The 19637-nt window shown below is 38.0% G+C and overlaps 1 protein-coding gene across 2 annotated transcripts in view; it reads right to left on the bottom strand.

The window, feature by feature from the left end:
• The window catches only part of scn5lab (sodium channel, voltage gated, type V-like, alpha b), a 127910-nt gene that overhangs the window by 27812 nt on the left and 80461 nt on the right, over window positions 1-19637 (bottom strand). For both annotated transcript variants that reach the window (XM_065258918.2, XM_065258917.1), the window contains one exon: window positions 7626-8063. In XM_065258918.2, coding sequence (XP_065114990.1) covers window positions 7626-8063 — 438 coding nt within the window. The remainder of the gene's footprint in view (window positions 1-7625; window positions 8064-19637) is intronic.

The following is a 19637-nucleotide window of genomic DNA, read 5'->3' as shown; positions in this document are numbered from 1 at the left end:
TGAAGTAAACTGATAAAATTGCCATTTCAGACTACAAAATACAACATGTCACATTTAAAACAATCACATTAACTTATAAAACATTTTACATTTTGAGATTTAAGACTACTGTAAGGTTATCCTAACTTTAAGATGTTATTAAAGACAGTTTATTTTTCGAGAATTGGAATTCTTCTTAAGTTTTTTCTTAAGAACATACTTAAGGAAAAAAATAAGAACTTTCTTAAGAAGCTTTTTTGAGAATACAAAATATTCTTAACTTTTTTCTTAAGCTTGAATTTAAGATAAAAATGGCAGTTAAGAAGATTTTTCTTCTTAAGAATGTTTTGTGAATCCGGCCCCTGAATCGTTGCTGAGTCCAACGATACCAAACATGAGAAGATTTGCCTTACAGTTAGCCCTGCGCAGCAAAATAGCGCTTAAAAGACACACAAGAATAACTCCGCAAGGGTTATTCCGATCGACTCAAAATCTCCATAGGAAGAACATTAGAACATACATTAGCTTCTGAACAAAAAAGTCAATTGGCATTATATTAAAATTTCCATCGGAAATGGCAGAAATTTGGAAAAACGGAAGGTTCATTCATTTTTTGTGTTTTTTACACGTAATGGGATATAGCTCTGTAACGAAATGGTTATTTTTCACCAGATTTGGTACGCTGATGTATGAGCAAAGTCTGAGGCCACACAAAAAAAAATATATGTCTGCACCACTAGTTGGCTTTTTATTTGAACAAAACCTGACATCAAGCAAGCCCTATGGTCAAACAACTTTTATATTATTTTCTTCCATCTGAAATCATAAGGCTTCCTTAGTTTCTTTAAAATGCTCATCCAAACTCAACTTTACCTCATTCTGTGCCCTTTTTGGCTTGACCCCAGTAATTGCTGCAGCTATATTTTTTTAAAAGTTGCCCGCAAGCATTTTTTTAATTTTCTCTTCTTTAAATATATAAACATACAAATATATCAAATAAAAGAACAGACCCTTTGCTTCCAAGCAAACATACAAAACAGGAAAAACTTTCATCCTATCTTCATTTGTTCTCTTTTTATCACCTCTTAAATATGGGTAGGTTTCTTCAAAAAGACCCAATTTTGAGCAAAAAGCTGAAATAATTGCATTTTGTACAGGAATTTTGTTAGAGATCAGATTCAGAATGATTATAAAAACACACAGAGTGTTAAATTAATTAAACTCATTTTTGCTTCAGTTTTTTAAGAAATTGGGCAATCTAGTGGGTAATAGCGGAATTAAAGATTACCGTAAAAACTCATCAGCAAAGCGTCATTGGCAGGGAAATGTTTTCTCTTATTTGACGGGATAATTCGTCAGTGGCACGGAAAGAGTCAAAGATATGTCAAAATGAAATTCACTACATTTGACTAATTTTCATGACCTTTAAGATTTTATTGGTTTTCTTTGATTCATCATTTTATTTAATTCCCTGATATTTTTAAGTTTGTGACTGCGGGATTTTCTTAACAACTAAAAAACACACATATCCAGTACAGAAAACCCTGAAATCAAAGGCAAATATTCCAAACTCAGGCAAAATCAAATATTGAAAGCATTTGTGTGTGTTTACAGGTTGGAGTGTGTAGTTGTACAGCTTTGATTTATTGTGGCATTTTGTGACATCAGGTGTGATTTTGTGTCCTTCTCAAGTCTGTCGTATAGGAAATCTCATGCTAAGTGCTGAGTATCATGTGTGTGTTTGACTAATGGTGTGAGATTGCTGTTGTGGGTTTCTAGTGAAATTTAATCCCAGACCACCCCTTCACCTCTTCTTGTTTGTACGAGGCTGTGGGTGACAGCTTTGCACCCGCTGGCTTTTACAGCGTGTTATAAAGACCACCACTACAGCACGTCTAATCGAAGGCAAGGCAAACAATTTTACACAAACATTTTAAAGACCTAACTTCAAAGTTTTGTGGCTTTTAGTTTATATCTGTTATGCTACGTACACATTAAATGCAAAGCATCGCATTTCTCGCTCTAGATTACTCGCGAGATTTAGCTTTGTGTCATGTAAAAATTTCACTTGAGTTAAATATTTTCAACTTGCGCGAAGACGCATTTGAAGTGCCGCCCAATTCGCGTCATTTGCATCGGCCCGCACCAGTTCACGTCTATTTGCGTCTTTGCATTGATGTGTATGCCCCATTGCTCTTTAGAATCATAATAATAATCTTAATGACATCATCCTGCACTCGAGGGCGTGTCCAAATAAAACATCCTCTTAGAATGCTTGAGAATGCTCTTCTCCTAATACCAACTGACCGGGAAATCATGTTCACAACTGTGAAACAACTTAACAAAAAGGCTCAGTACTCATTTCAATGAATACACTTGGGGAAAGTTTACATGGAGAGAGAAATAAAGCAGAAGAGAAAACTGTGGAAATGATGCACATCATTACTGACACGAGGAGGCTGCGTCTTGTGTTCACATTAAAGCGATGGAAATGTGTCCTGGCACAAGCACAGAGAAACTGAACACAGACTCGGATGAACTCAACATGACTGTGAACTCATGAAGGGTCAAGACTACAACCAAAGGCGACGCTTTCACACGCAAGACTTACTTGTCATAAACAATACTGACTTTAATCAAACTTAATAAAAAAAACTTCTGGTTCTTGGGCAAAATATGATAATGTTTTTATGAGATTTTAAAATAAATGAAAAGCAAACAGAGTTAATTAAATAAAGATACATGAGTTTCATGGCTCATCTTTCACTCTCTGAACTAAATGAAAACGCTGCTATTGTCTGATTCAATGTGACTGAAATGTAATATGACACGCTCTTAATTACGACATCATCAATATCACTGCGTTTAGTAAATATTACCCAACAAGCCCATGTCAAAAACCATGACGGGTCATTAGGATGTGTGTAGCGTACTATTCTTCATAGACACATCCCAGAGGAAACAGCAGTTTATAGGTCATTCCGACCGGCGTGCCAAGAATCCAAAATCTGAGAGAGAGGCAGACTCGCACATACCTCCCTATAAATAAACCTGAATGTAGCGTTCACGACTGGAACCTAACGAAATCAGACCTCTGCCTGTGTGTGTTTGACCGCACCATCAGCAGGGCGTCCGGTCGCGTTGATTCGGGTTCGCCCCGGCCCGGCCGACCACTTACACCTGCTGAGATCAGACGTCTATCAATCAGATGACAGACACATCAATAACACAATCACAATCACATCACATGATGCCATTAGATTACCTGAGATCACAAAGGACTCGACCCAAAAAAACACAGCCGGAGAATGTAGGACAAATCCATATCACATTATATTACTGGACCTGATCCAATCTGTCTCTTATATGCATGATACTCTTTGCCATAAGATAAAGAGAAGAATTTAAAGGAGACATTTCACAAGACTTTTTTAAAATGTCAAATAAATCTTTGGTGTCCCCAGAGTGCATATGTGAAGTTTTAACATATAGATCATTTATCATAACATGGTAAAATTGACACTTTGTAGGTGTGAGCAAAAATGTGCTGTTTTTTAAATGAAAATGAGTTGATCTCTAATGGCAGTGCTGTGGTTGGATAGTGCAGATTAAGTAGCGGTATTATTATAATAAGATCCCTTTCTGACATCATAAGGGAAGCCAAATTTCAATGAGCTATTTTTTTTACATACTTGCAGAGAATGGTTTACTAAAACTAAGTTACTGGGTTGATCTTTTTCATATTTTCTTGTTCCATTTATAGCACTTTAACATGCAACAAGTCATATTTTCATGATATGTCCCCTTGAATTCTTAAATAATGTTAGCATCACAACCCACACAAGCCTCTAAGCCAATACTGTTGAAGGATTACTCCACTTTCATTTGAAAAAAAATCTGATAATTTACTCACCCCATGTCATCCAAGATGTTGATGTCTTTCTTTATTCAGTGGAAAACTTTTTTTTTTTGAGAAAAACATTCCAGGATTTGTCTCCATAAAGTGGACTTAAGTGAACCTCAACAGTTTACAGTTTCAGTGCAGCTTTAAAACGATCCCAACCGAGACATACGTTTCTTATTTAGCAAAACCATCAGCATTTTCCGCAAAAAAATGATTTTCCGCTGATGATGATCTTTCACTAGATAAGACCCTTAGGTCTCGGTTGTGATGGTTTAGAGCTCTATGAAGCTGCATTGAAACTGTAAACCACTGAGCTCCAATAAAGTCCACTATATGGAGAAAAATCCTGAGATGTTTTCCTCAAAAAACTTTATTCTTCTCCACTGAACAAAGAAAGACATAAACATCTTGGATGACATGTGGATGAGTAAATTATTAGTTTTTTTAATGAAAGTGGAGTAATCCTTTAACTTTTTATAAAATCACACCTGGCCATTAATGTTACAGACGTCCTGTGGTAAAGTCGCATTAGTCCATGTACCCCTGTAAAACTAATTATGTCTGAATCGGGCTTGATACTGGAAAATTATGAGTCAGCCGAGTTTCACCTACAAGCCGTTTCTCAGAATGATCATATGTTCTCCGAGAAATTCCCATATGGGAAAACATTGATATGGACTGAGAGACAAAACAACGACACAAACAGCCGACAGCTTGTGAGAACACACAAACACACACAATATTGCACAAACACTCATACTGTACGTGTGCTTTAGGTTTTTGACAAATTTGAGCTTTAATGAGACTCATCTGAGTACTGTCACACTTCATCACTGCATTCACATGACAGACGCTTCACATAAACAAATCATATAAACACATAAACAATAATAAAAATACACAATAAACACAGAGCAGCTTATAGTTACACAATAGATTACACTTAGTTTAGTCTGTGTGTGTGTGAGGGTGATGTATATCAGATCAGTGTGTGTGTGTGTTTGTGACCTCTTCATTCAGGGGAAACCCAGACAATCTCTGACAGAAGAGGAAAAAACGCTATGGGAGGAGAAGAGAATAAAAGAGAAACAGAGGAAGAGAGAGAGAGAGAGAGAGAGAGAGAGAGAGAGAGAGAGAGAGAGAGAGAGAGAGAGAGAGAGAGAGAGAGAGAGAGAGAGAGAGAGAGAGAGAGAGAGAGAGAGAGAGAGAGAGAGAGAGAGAGAGAGAGAGAGAGAGAGAGAGAGAGAGAGAGAGAGAGAGAGAGAGGAAGAGAGGAAGAGAGAGAGGACAGGTGCACTAGAAGATAAAAGAAGAGGTAAACGAGAAGATAAAAGATGTAGAGAAAGACAGAATGAGGTAGAACAGGTGTAGAGAAAGATAAAAGACAAAACAAACATCACCTACTCACAAACTGGACTCACAGTCACAGGTGCACAACACTAACACACACTTATACACACAATGACCAACAATACACAGACACACAACAGCAACACACAAATATACACACACAGTGACCAACAATACACAGACACACAACAGTAACACACACTTATACACACCCTGACCAACAGCACACAACATTTACAAACACTAACCCACAAACTGTACAAACACTGACCAAAAACACACAGCAACACTAACACACACATATACACACCCTGACCAACAGCACACAACATTTACAAACACTGACCCACATACTGCACACACACTGACAACCAGTAACAGACACACAACACTAACACACACTGTACGCAGCAACACAACACTAACACACTGACCAACAATGCACAGACACACAACACTGAAACACAAACACTTATACACAGTGTTGGGGGTATCACATTACAAGTAACGAGCATTACGTAATAATATAACTTTTCTGAAGTAACGAGTAAAGTAACGCATTAGTAACGCTTATTACACGGCTCTCTGGAATGCTCGATTCCGATTGGTCAGTTGAGACATTTGCAGGTTCGTTCTTTTCAAATAATAACCGCTCCAAAATAATAACGCATAGCTGGACTACTTGCACGAGTAAAATCGCTCCGCGCCAATAAAGATCAATAAAGATTACTGTTTGGCGCCATCTTGTGACAAACACTCGACAACCACGACAAGACACAGACAGCTTACTGAGACTGAACTTGACAAAATAGAGCATGACAGCTACGAAGCCAACACACAAAAAAATACAGAATGGGCATTAAAACTTCTCAAAGACTGGCTAAAAGAGAAAAAATGGAGACAGACAAGTATGAAGCAGAGGATCTTAATAAAAGTTTCGCGGAAGGATAAACATGTTAATTTAAAACAAATATGCCAATAAAATGTTTCAAATTCATATTCATGTCCGTTTTTTTCTTATGTGGCAAGTAGCCGTGTAATAAGCGGGATAATGTAGAGGCAGCCGGTAGTTATTGGGAAATAAGCCCCTTCAGTGTGATACAAGACCCTCCGCTTCGCGTCGGATCCTGATCACACTGTCGGGGCTTATTTCCCAATAACTACCGGCTGCCTCTACATTATCCCTTACTTAATGTACACATTAATATTTGAGTTACTTTTCAGTTTAATTAATTCAATTTAAAAATAAAATAATGTACTGAATTAAACTGAACATATTAACGTAGAATTACGCACTCTGTGCACCTGAGCGGGAACAGTGTGAGTCAGAAACAGAGATGGCAGGCCAGAGCTTGACATTTTTGCGATCATAAAAAACACCAGCAAGGTCTGAAAGAGATCAAGCCTCAGCCAAGTAAGAAAAAGTAATGCAAAAGTAACTTACAGTAAAAGTAACCTAAGCATTACTTTCCATGAAAACTAACTAAGTAACACAATTATTATAGAATAGAATATTGTAATGCATTACTTTTTTAACTTTCCCCAACACTGCTTATAAACACCCTGACCAACAGCACACAACATTAACAAACACTGACAACCAGTACACAGACACACAACACTAAAGGGCAAAGTATAGTCGTGTTTTCACACATACGCAAGGATACGTGTACAATGTGCAATTTTCGTACTGTACACATGCACCACCGGATTTTTCATACCTCGCCTACTTTGTACGTTAAGGTCGTGCATGCACATACAGGAGACTGTAGTATGTACCCAAGAAAATGCATTGCATTTAGTCACAATGCATATGCGTCAAACGTCTGTGCACACGTACAAGTCAAATAAACTATACTGTGCAAGGCTGTGCGTATGACCGTGCACTAATGTTTTCTTACACTTAAAAAAACAGACTCTTCTCTGGGCTTTAGAGGTTTGCTTCTGCTCGTAGGGTTTAGTGTGACTGACCGGGTGAGATGAGACAGAAGAGGCTAAAATCATTGCGTCTTCTGTTGTGCACTGAAAGAGGACAGCTGTACACCTTTATCATCTCACTCATGTGAGATCATTGTTTTATCTTCTCACAGCTGTCCTGAGGGCACATTACAACACTTATCATCTGACAATAGTTTAGGAAAGAGGATCCGTTCAGTGGAGGCCCTTTAATACACCAGATGCATTATTGTGCTGTTAAGCATACAATCATTCTCATTAAATATTCATGAGGACAGAAAATGTCACCATTAAAGCAAAGAACAGATTTAGTACCGCATAGACCGACAGTCTCATTCCAATGTAAGATATTCAAGTGTGCACCTCTCTACTTGTCTCACCACTAACAGAGAGTTTGTGAAACTACACCTGAGTGATGATGACACATGTCACTCACCGGTTTAGGCTCCTCCCTCTCCTCTTCCGAGCTCTCGCTAGCATCCTCCTCTTCCTCCTCCTCCTCTTCCTCAGGGAACTCCACGTCCGACTCTCCGGGCGCGATGGGTACGCTGATGGTCAGGTGAGGATTGGTCATGTAGCTGTCATCCTCGCCGCCTCGCTCGATGACTCCGGCCGTCCCGTTGCCCTCCGCCCAGTGCGCCTGCTGGCTGAGACGTTTGAGCTTCAGCATGGCTTTAGCCTCTTTGGCCTTCTGCCGTCGTCGCTTGAAGTTCCCGTTGAAGAAGTCGCAGAGGACCTGTCGCAGCCAGAAGATCCCGCGCTGGATGCGGGCGATGGCGATCTGCAGGTTGTTCATCTCGCCGTCTTCGTCCGGGGCCGAGAGGTTGTCGGCGCTGAAAGAGCTGAGGAGCAAGGCCAAGAAGAGATTCAAGACCTGAGGAGAGAGAAGTGACATTTATGACAAAGTGATTTATCTTTATTTAATTTATCACTGGGTCTCAACACCGGTGCTTTTGGAGCGCATGTGAGTAAAACATGGAAGTAAATGTCAATGGATTTTTTATTTCAAGGTGAGCGCTTTGGTACAATGGTGTCATGCCTCAAAAGTCCATCACAGCACCACATGATACCCCACGCACCTAGCATGGCCATTCCCAACCGTTATTCTTCTCCTTAAGATTTTATGTGGGCAGCTGTCTGACATTCAGAAACTCTTTATTCCTGTTTCACATTTCAAACAGACCGAGTTTTCCGTCTCTCAGATGTGGGATGAAGCTCTCAGGGTGAAGCTGTTTGGGCTCATATACACCTGTACTTTGACTCAGGTGGGTTTTTGTGATGCAGTCGCAGTTTGAGTTCTGTAAACAGCAGGTGAGATGTAGAACACAGTTTTAAATGTCACATCTACAACCTACACACACAGAGGGGGACCATCAGACGATTCAATCCACAACTCTGAGTGTGTGCGCGTGTGCATGAGTGTGTGTTTGTGTGTCATTGTGTCGCATACACACACACATTCTGGTTTCCATGTTTTGTGGGGACATTTCATAGATGTAATGCATTTTATACTATACAAACTGTATAATGGTTGTAATGTTTAAACGTGCAAATGTGCGTTTTCTCAAAGAGTCAGTAAGTAGGATTTACCCCCATCTAGTGGTGAAATTGTATTTTGCATTCAAACAAACAGTGCTCTCTAGCGCCTTGCTTTTCCAAATGCGTGTTGTAACTACGGTAGCTGTTATGTACTCACTGATCCCCTTGTCCGTTTCAGCTGGTTCACGTGTTCTGAATGAAAACGTGTTGTTTTGTTATTATAGTTTATCAGTACGACGGAACGACATGGATGAATTAGAATGAATTACGGCGAAATCCCGGCACATCCCAAAGCCAGGGGGCGCCGCTCTCGTGCAGAAACTCCCTTTGTGTCACAGAAGAAGTAGCATTACAAACGCTATTCCAGGAAATGTCTATAGGAATATTTCTATCGCTGTTCTTCAAATTGTTTTAGGGTTTACGAGTGTTGCTTTTTTAAATGCACGCTATAAACGACTCTATAAACGATAATGATTTTAGATTGATAAGGACTGCCTACTGACCAAATGCTATAGTACACACACAAGCTGTGCATGAAACACAGAATCGAGATTAATCGTTGCTGCCCTAAAATGTATTTTTTATTCTCTTCCCCAAACCCAACCCTAACCCCAACCATCACAGAAAACTTTCTGCTACTTTATATTTTCAATAAAGATAATTTTGTAAGTTTTTGTAAAATGTATAAGCTTGTTTCCTCATGGGGACCTCAAAATGTCCCCACAAGGTCAAAAAATATTGGTAGTCCTATCTTTGTGGGGACATTTGGTCCCCACAACGTGATAGTTACCAGGTACACACTGACACACACACACACACACACACACACACGCTGCCACACAGAAACAGACGCACACACAGCTCTGGTACTTTAATAATCAAGTGAGTCTTTGCGTGTAGCTGTAATTTCCTCTTAATAATTTGCTCAGTTGCAGTTCATGAATGAAAGAAGGCAATCAAAGTTATTAAACGTGTAACACTCGGAATTCCCTTCCTGAGGAAACACCAATTAAACCTCTGTAAATGTCAAGCGTTTATCACAAATACATTAACAGTCTGCACAAGAATACTGAAGTTACTCATTTCTGATTTTCTGCATCTTTATTTTACAAAAGAACTTCATCTTCCAGAGATCTGCACACATAAACAAACTCATGGCATTTCGTATGCATTTTATACAGATAATTTATATCAATTTTGCAATCTTATTTATACATCTACAATTTCCTTTTGTCCTGGTGCCGTTGGGTTTGTGGGCGGGGTTATGGGTGGTGTTTTATTTATGTTTTTTTTTCTTACAATTTTAGATTTTTGGTACGCTTCACTTCATATGAATTCAGACAAATTGGCCACTGCCTAAAATACATACAAATTCCCATGTGATCAAGATGACTAGCAATATAAAGGTCATAGATTCCATCATAAAGCATGCATACTAATAAAAAATAAATACTAATTTAACTACTAACACACATGCTAATAAAAATGTATAGCTTACTGTAAATGCACTTTAAAGTCACTTTGGCCAAAATGTATAATTGTAAACTGCTTCTGTAAAGTGTCTGCTTCTATTGTAAGTGTTAAAAATAAATTAAAGTCTGTGTGAAGTGATTTTAAATGTGTTCTGAGTTTGTCACAACACAGAAAAATGTGTTATTAACCAGCCAGATGATTTAAATAATGCAAAGTAAATAAAATAAGCTATACAATCTTGTCTATAAAAAGCTATAAAAAGCGTGGAAAGGTGCTGTCTCTCTCAAAATTCAAACACAGCTACAACCTGAATGTATGCTCACGATTGTGTTAGGGGCGGGGCCATGCTCGGTGGCTCCAGTGCATCATCGAGCCACCGTTTTAGCCCCGCCCAAATAATCCTGAACCCATGAAATGTGACAAAATGATGTAACTCCATAATTCTGTACTACATAGTTCACAGTCTTTGTAACGTGATTCAGCAATACAATTATAATGTGTTAAAAAACAATTCTCTGAAATAACTTTACACATACTTTAAAGAAATAGTTCACCTAAAAAATATTATATCATAATAATTTATTCAAACATATCATTTCATTTTAGAATACATGTGGATTCCTTTCTGATGATGGATGTGCTTTTAACAGGCTGTCACTTTTCAATATTTTATTAATTAAACATAACTATTAAATAATATAAGTTGATTAATAAAGTAATTTACATTTTTTGGGTTTAGAATAACCCAGGGTTAACTATTTCAAGGTTAAAAAGCTGTATTGTGTGTCATATTGTTGAATGGGTTCTCATTGCTGTTGCCCTGGTGCACCTGCGCTATAGTCAAAAATATGAAACACGACTGTAATACAACTCAAAGGTTAATTAGACAAAAAACATGACACATTTCTGGACTATCCTGCACAAATGTAGGACAACATTTTCTAAAAATATAAAGCAAAAAAGAGCTGATGTTGATGTTTGCCAGTGTAAATCTCACCACACAGATGTTAGAGCAGCGATTGGCACGGTTGCTAGGGTGTTATGAGGTTGCTAGGTGTTCAAAATAGTTCATAATTGGTAGACAGCTGCTATGTGGTTGTAATGGGTTGAAACCCCGTTCCAAATGATAACAAACCTCAAATAACTGAGACAATAAGAGATTATTCACAAGCTAGGTAACACACAACTAATGATTTATGGGAGCAGGGTAGAAAACAAGGGCATGTGTGGAACACAAAGCTGTCCATCGCCTCTTCTACAACTGAGTTTATACCCCAGAGACCAATATATCACCCTAAGCCCTCGGACCACCGGCACATCTCTGTGTTTCACACAGCTGTAATTAAAACTGTGATTTCAACTCATGACACCAAACTGAGCGGCTTTAAATGTCATGTGCTGCTGTTAAGAGGACCTTTCTCTTTGTTTCAACTGTTTCAATACATGCCAGGCAACAATCACAAGTTACTTACAGTAGATCACTTATAAAAGGTAACATCACACAAGCCAAATGTTGTGAGGATTATTCATGTCTACAGGACCCACAGAGCGCAATGATGCGTTTAAGGTCTGTAGCTGCTGGATGTAAGCACACAAAAAGTTTTCACATTACTTTTAATGTGCATAGATTTATAGATTACAGCACAAAGTATTTAAATGCATTTAACAACACAGTAAAAGTAAGGATGGTTTATTTTATTAAAGCTCATATAGAAATGGCACAGAATATAAAGTCCACATAGGTCGTGCAAGTGAATGTTGGATCTCATTGTGTCTCTGGCAGTCAGACACGTCACATTTACGCACTTCTACTCTTAATGGTGACCCGGCGCTCCGGTTACATTTCCTCTGTGGATCACAGTTTCCATGTCAGTGTTAAGTTCACTTGATAACACTGTAAACGGTAAATTATTCGTAGCCTCTTGCCGACTTTTTAATAATTACGTTAGCATGGGTCAAAGATCACCAGCGATGTAAATGAGTGAATATTTATTTTAGTAAATATTAGTACCGGTATATATTTATTTAGTAACTATTAGACAGATTCATAAATGAACATCTGTATCTCTGTACACTGAAAAAAATGATTCATTGAATTTACTAAATATTTTTAAGGTAAGTGGTTGCAATCAATTTATTTAAGATACATTGTAACAAAAGTTTTATATTTTATTTTACTTTACTAATCTTTTTTGTTTAAATGTAGCTTAAATTAATTGATTGCTCACCACTCACCTTAAAAAAAATTGTAAATTCAATTAATATTTTTTTTCAGTGTACTATGAATACCAGGATGACACAATACTTTTAAAATATAGAGATATTTTTTGAGTTAAAAATATATTTATAAAAATATATTAAGCTGTTTACATGTTTGTAACATAAATAAAGTTTTTCTTTCATTGTGACGTGAATATTTTTTCTTGGATTGAAATATATGGAGGGCTGAATATATTTTTAAAGCTTTAAAATATATTTATTTTTTAAATATATTTCAAAACATGCAAAAATATATAGATGAAAAATGTGTAAACATATTCCAAAATATATATTTTGAAAGATATTTCATAGGGCTGTCAAAAGATTAATCATGATTAATCTCATACAAAATAAAAGTTTGTGTTTGCATAATTTTTATGTATGTATATATATTTTGAATTTTGTATATAATATAACATATCAAAATCTTAAAAAATATATACACATGTATATACATGTAATACATTCATGAATGTGTGTGTATTATATTGTAAGGAGGTCCAAATATGACCCCATCCATCCGTTTGGCCCAACGACGGAATCCAAACGGCATGGCCGGTTTTTAGCGCATTCGGTCTTTTCCGGTGCTTCCGGTTTTAACATTACGCAACTTAATATCTGACTCCAAAGATATGAAACGTATTGTAATATGAATCAAATTGATGTAATTTTGGAATTTGGATAAACATTTGACCATTCTATTTACTCATGTTAACATTGGACTCATTCATTCGATTACCAATATCATATCAGCCCACACCGGCCGTTGTGCGGGTTCTGAACCATAAACTCAACCACACCAGAGGTCCTGACTTATATAGCCCTCGAATAATCATTACAATTACCCTCAACTTAGTTAGGGTTAAATAATTAAACTTAACCGCACCAGAGGTCCTGACTTATATAGTCCTCGAATAATCATTACAATTACCCACAACTTAGTTAGGGTTAAATAATTAGACTATCCGTGTAACCAGAGGAAATGGTTGAAGCAACTGCCCCATGCTGGCGTGCCCTTAATTATCATTAGAAAATATTATGCAACCTAGCCAACTATATCCAACTTAATACAGAACTCAAAACTATAATTATAGTAGAGATACTGATCAGAGGTCCTGACTTATCATCTGATAGTCCACATATAGTAAAGTAATGGCTGAACCTCTAAGTTCATTGGTATAGACAATTAGCATGAATTTATACCCCGGTCGTAGATTTATGGTGATAAAGGATCTCGTAATACCTGTAGTAACTTAAGAATAGTTAATGAAACAGAGAAGATAGAATGAATTCAAATGTAACAATTTATTTACCAGGTAAGAAAACATAATTCAGAAGCCAATTTACATTCCAATTCGAATACGAAAATCAAACGAAAACCCATTGCATACCTGGTAATGAGATGAAGATCTGGTTACAGATTCCTCAAAGTAAAATAACAATACATGATGCTGTGCCAGGACAGCATCATGGGGGTGCATTTCTCGATATTGAAAGTCCCGCCTAAATCTTCTACACATCTCCTTAAATAACCAGAGAACAAAGCATATAGGAATTTGGTACTGATTGGTTGTTGGTAAAACTAAGGGCTGTCCTTAATCTGTATACAGTGGGTGATTGGTTTATGCTTAGAAAGGGAGGTGTCTATCAACATTGAATGAAGTTTCACATATACTTTAACATTGAATTCTGTTGTTATATGAGTGAGACCTGTAACCACTTGCAATGAGACATTCCAATAGAAAACAAATAAGATACAGATTTTAGATTCTTTGTGCATGTAGCATTTCATATACAGTTTGCTTTTAGAGAAAAGAATACAAATGTATGACACCCTAAAGGTGTGTCTTTGAAACCCAAATGTGTCTCAGTGGGAAGTCCACTGTGAATCGTGGAGAGTGGCTTTTCCCGCGCACTCACTTTGCCCTCATGCAGTGTCCTTTGGGGAGGTGCTATCTTATTTAGGAAATTGTCTTACAATATATACACAAAATAATTTATAATAATTTTTTTGCCGTATGGCCCTGTATAAACCCACCAAAGGTTTGCAATGGCAGAATGTATTCTGAACTTCTGAAAGCCTATTGGAGCGTTCAATACAACAAAACTGAGATCGTTCAACCAGATGCAAGCCGACACCAACAACAGAATCAATGTATTACATCTTCTAGTTTCATAACACCTGGAATAAACCATAGGAAAATAAAAAGGAAAATAAAACCACAAATCTTTCATTGCTCAACAGCTTCTCCTAGATAATGTTTCTTAATATATGAAAGAATATCTGCTATCTGCGTGGATTTTACACAGTCAAGAAATAATAATTTAACTGAGAAAAGAAAGTCTCCTGAGATATGAAAGGGCAACAAAAAATCCTGTGAAATATGATTGGGTCGATAGGTCCACAAACACCATTGTAGTGCTGTGTTTTATCTCTGTTAAACGCTGTGATGTCAGTCTGATGGAGAATGGTCTGGTCAGTATGAGTAAATATTACTGTAAAAACAAGAAGAGTCTGGTCGTGTCTGAGAGATGAAAGATGCATCTGTTTGACATATTATTCACTTCATACAATGTCAACACAAATATGGGATGTCCATTTACTTGTAAAGTATGTCTTTGGCTTCAGTAATCTATGGCTTTATTCTCATAGCACAATAAAGCCGACCCACTTTGCTCTTGTGAAGAATAAATCACAGCGTGGCATTTCAATATGTGAGACGAGTCGCTCCATCTAGTGGCCTTGAATCCCCCCCTCCACCCCCCTGTTACTGTATAATATAAACACCAGGGCTTTTACCTTTAGTTCGGAGGAGTTAAAAAGACAAGCGTGATGTATTTCATCCGATTTAGCAGTAAAGATGTGATGTAATGCTGTGTGTCTATACCACCTGAGCCCAAACGAGTTAGTAAGATCATCTGAAGGCACTTCTGGTCTGGTACAGTGATGCTATCAGATGGCAAAACCACCATTGACTACCAACAAAATAATAATGTACCATGGTATTTACAAGGTACTTAAAGGTACCCCAAGGGTTTCAATAATACAATGGTCAAAACCATATATAAAAAAAACAAGATAATATCAAAGTACATGTACACAACGATAGAAGTATAAATCTCAGATGGCCACACCCACATATTGTAAATCATCCTATCACCGACTGTCTGAGCGAGCACAAATGATGAACTCACATATAGGGGTGGGCGATATGACCAAAATCTTCTATCACGATAGGATTAATTTTATATCATGATAACGATATGTATCACGGTAGAGTTTTTTATGTTTTAATAAGGTTTAAATCTTTAATACCATAGAAATGTTCATAATTCTCACAAAAAACATATACAAGCATAGAAAGAAGATAAAAACAAACAAAACTCAAGCTCTCTGAAGATACACAGTCAATAAGAATGATAATAAATAATTATGCATGTATATATAGGCCTATATATATTTTTATTTAAGGTAGAAAGGTGATTTAATCAGGAGCGAGAGATTTTTTTCTCAATGCTGTTTGATTAACACGAGTGACAGACAGGAGCAAAATTAGGTAACTTCCCCTTTAAGACCAAAGTCCGGATCCAATACACTGTTACACATGCGCTTTCTCTTTTAGCTGTTTACTTTCTCTTAAGACCTTACTGGTCGTGTTTATGATGATGCTTGCAAAGACAGGAATTTTGACGCATATGTGTATTTAAGGCCAATAAAGCGGGAAAAATGCTCACGAGCTTAATAAGCAGAGGTCGCGCGACTTGCGCGCTCCTCACAGACAGAAAGAGCAGCGGTTGCGCGACTTGTCCGCTCCTGACACACAGAAAGAACGCACGCATACAGATCTGTTGTCTGTGTTTCAATGGCTTAAAATAACTTGTTTTAAAACTGCAGTGCTTAAATACGTGTACAAACGTTACGTTTTCGCGACCACACGCACAGGAGCGTGACGTGGGCACGTAACCTCGATAGAAACGATAGTCCAAAATCTCTACCGGTTGACAAATTTCTACCGGTTAATTTTGTCTACCGGTTTATCGCCCACCCCTACTCACATATACCGTCCACTGTTTTAATTTACTTACGTTAAATGACAAACATGTTCTTATTCAATTACATTTTATTTATATAGCGCTTTTCACTATCTTCCGATTGCTTGCGGAGGGAAAACTTCCTAATGTCAAGTTTAAACGTGACAAAAACATATGCACACTTCAGTTAGTGTAGTATAGATGCCACTGAAGTGTTTACATGTGTTAAAAATGGCGTATGTCACCTGTTTTAATACGATTATACGTACTGCGATTATGATTTTAATCGCATTATTTTTATCAAAGTATTGTGTTAAATCCCATTATAATCAGATTATGTGGGTGCATGTTAATATGGTCATTGTTGGTCAGAAATATGAATTATGTTTTTTAATTAGCTCACGACTTTAGAGACATCTGACTTTGCTCAGTCATGTAGATAGGACTTAAAGGGGGTCGCACACCGGACATGCAGCGACGCGTCGAGTCGCATCTAGGACAACTCGGGAGGTATCGTACACCAGAAGTGCACATGAGCTTAAACAGATAGCGTCTACTTCAAAATGCAAAATTTACGTTAGCAGCCAATGTTAATCGTTAATGATCTGGGACAAATATGATGTTATTTAATGTTAAACTATGTGAGTGGCGTGACAGGGATTTCAGCAACTTCCTGAGTTGTAGCTGGGCGCTGCGAACAGGCACCACCTGTCGGCGCAGGTGTGCGTATACTCATAGAAAACAATGTGTTCAATTTTTTTAGAACGGCGCGTCCGGTGTGCGACCCCCTTTAGTCTTGCATGACTGAAATAACTGACTGCATGTGTGGCAAACATGGGACTTTTAAAACAACAGGAGAGTCTTGCTGATCTGTTGTGTTGCTGCTATGACAGCTTCAACAATGGGCGGGACTATGATGTAACGGACGCATGAGCAAAACACCAGGGGGCTAAAATATCCCAAAATAAAATAATAAAATAAATAAAAGCGTCTCTCTCACAGACGTGTACAGTCATTCCCCATCACCTGTGCTGAATCATCCTGTAATTATCCAGAAATAAACAGCTTCATGCTAAATTACATCTGTACAGAAGCGCTGCACTTCATGACTACACAGTATAATGTTAAATATAACAGTCTGAGTCTGTCAAATGTTCTCCATGTAGTAAAATCTTTCAATAATAGATAAGTGACACATGGATGCACATGATAAATACACAGATATGAAAACATACAAACAGAAAGACACATACTGTATAATACTGTAAGCCGACTGCCAGTGAATCCATTAGGTTTTGAAACAAAGCCAACATGTGTCTCTCCTCTTCACATTTCTCTCTATCAAAACTGTAACGCAGTTAAGACTTCAGGAGTGATTTACTTTCATTAGCAGCAGTCACAGCGGAGATCTCCAGCAAATCTCAGAGCCGCAGGGAGCTGTGACTGATGTTCATCACATTCATCATGACCAGCAGAGGCCACACAACTTCACTGAAGAGAGCGACAACACTAAACCCTGAACTCGTCTACATCACCTGAGACCTTCATAATGAAATCATGCACACCAGACAACATTAAGATCTCAAGACAACTAATGATGCTGTTGAGGATCAACACAGGAGTTTGGTTATAGGAGTGTGTGTGCATGTATGTGTTTGCGCGTGTATGTGTCTGTGCATGCTTGTGTGCACACGTGCGTGCATGCGCTTGTGCATGTGTGTATGTCCGTATGCATTTGTGAGTGCATTTGTGTGTAAGTGGGTGCGCTAGTGTGAATGCATTTGTGTGTTTGTTTGTGTGTGCATGTATGTGTGTGCGCGTGTATGTGTCTGTGCATGCTTGTGTGCACACGTGCGTGCATGCGCTTGTGCATGTGTGTATGTCCGTATGCATTTGTGAGTGCATTTGTGTGTAAGTGGGTGCGCTAGTGTGAATGCATTTGTGTGTTTGTTTGTGTGTGCATGTATGTGTGTGCGCGTGTATGTCTCTGTGCATGTTTGTGTGCACACATGCGTGCATGCGTTTGTGCATGTGTATATTTCCGTATGCGTTTGTGCATGCATTTGTATGTTCGTGGGTGCACGAGTGTGAATGCATTTGTTTGTGTGTGCGTGCATGTGTGTGCATGTGTTTTTTTGCGTGCATTTGTGTGTCAGTGATTGCGCGAGTGTGCGTGCATTTGTGCGTGCATTTGTGTGTAAGTGGGTGCGTGTGTGTGCATGCGTTTGTGTGTATGTCCGTGTGTGTGCATTTTTTGTGTGTGCATTTGTGCATGTATGTATGTCCATGTGTTTGTGTGTGTGCGTGCGTGCTACAACATCAGCACAGCAGATATTTGGATATTTGTGGATTTTGTACTAGGTTTATGGTTTTTAACCCAGGCGTGCATAAAATTAATTTGAGGTCAATTAGTAGTTTCTTATGAATATGCTTGCAAAGGAATTTTGGAAATATTCTAAGTTTGAAAGGAATTAAAGGAAATAATAAATTGTAAATTTTGTGCAAACAAACAGACGCTTCCTTGACTTCCATGTGCCACAATTCCCATATATTCCCATGTCATTTCCAATGGAAAGTTTCCAAGTTTGCAACCCTATTCATTTCATTCACCTGCATTATTAACTAGTAATGTGAGTCTGATTATTCCTTGACTAGGTTTGACATTTTAATCCTTCACCTGCTCACTTAAGCTACAAGCAAACATAAAATCCAGCTTGAAAATCCCTTTCCTCTTGTTCCCATGTTACATAGATGGTCTGTAAGCTCATAGCGCAGGTAGACGAGGTGCTGGGCATCTCACATACCTCAACTGGATACAAAACCGCACCCACACTGACCTGATACACGGAGAACAGCCTAAAAAAACACCATTACATCAGACAGCTGCCTTACATTATCATACGCTACATTTGACGACACAACAGGTGGCAAATGTTTCTGACAGTCAAGAGTTGGTGTAGCCCGGAGAAACATCTCAACATCGATCTCAATGCAAACCTAGGACAACAAACACAACTAACAAACAAAAACCAGCCTGCAGGAAAATCATGTCAGTACGAAGAGGCCAAAACATACAAGAACAATAAACTGAGATGTCAATGTTTGATCAACGCATGCTAACCATGTGCTCCTGTTAAATGTACCC

This window comes from Paramisgurnus dabryanus, chromosome 22, assembly GCF_030506205.2.
Source record: "Paramisgurnus dabryanus chromosome 22, PD_genome_1.1, whole genome shotgun sequence".
NCBI lineage: Eukaryota > Metazoa > Chordata > Actinopteri > Cypriniformes > Cobitidae > Paramisgurnus > Paramisgurnus dabryanus.
Note: the sequence above shows the minus strand (reverse complement) of the source record. Positions and strands in the feature narration are given on the sequence as shown.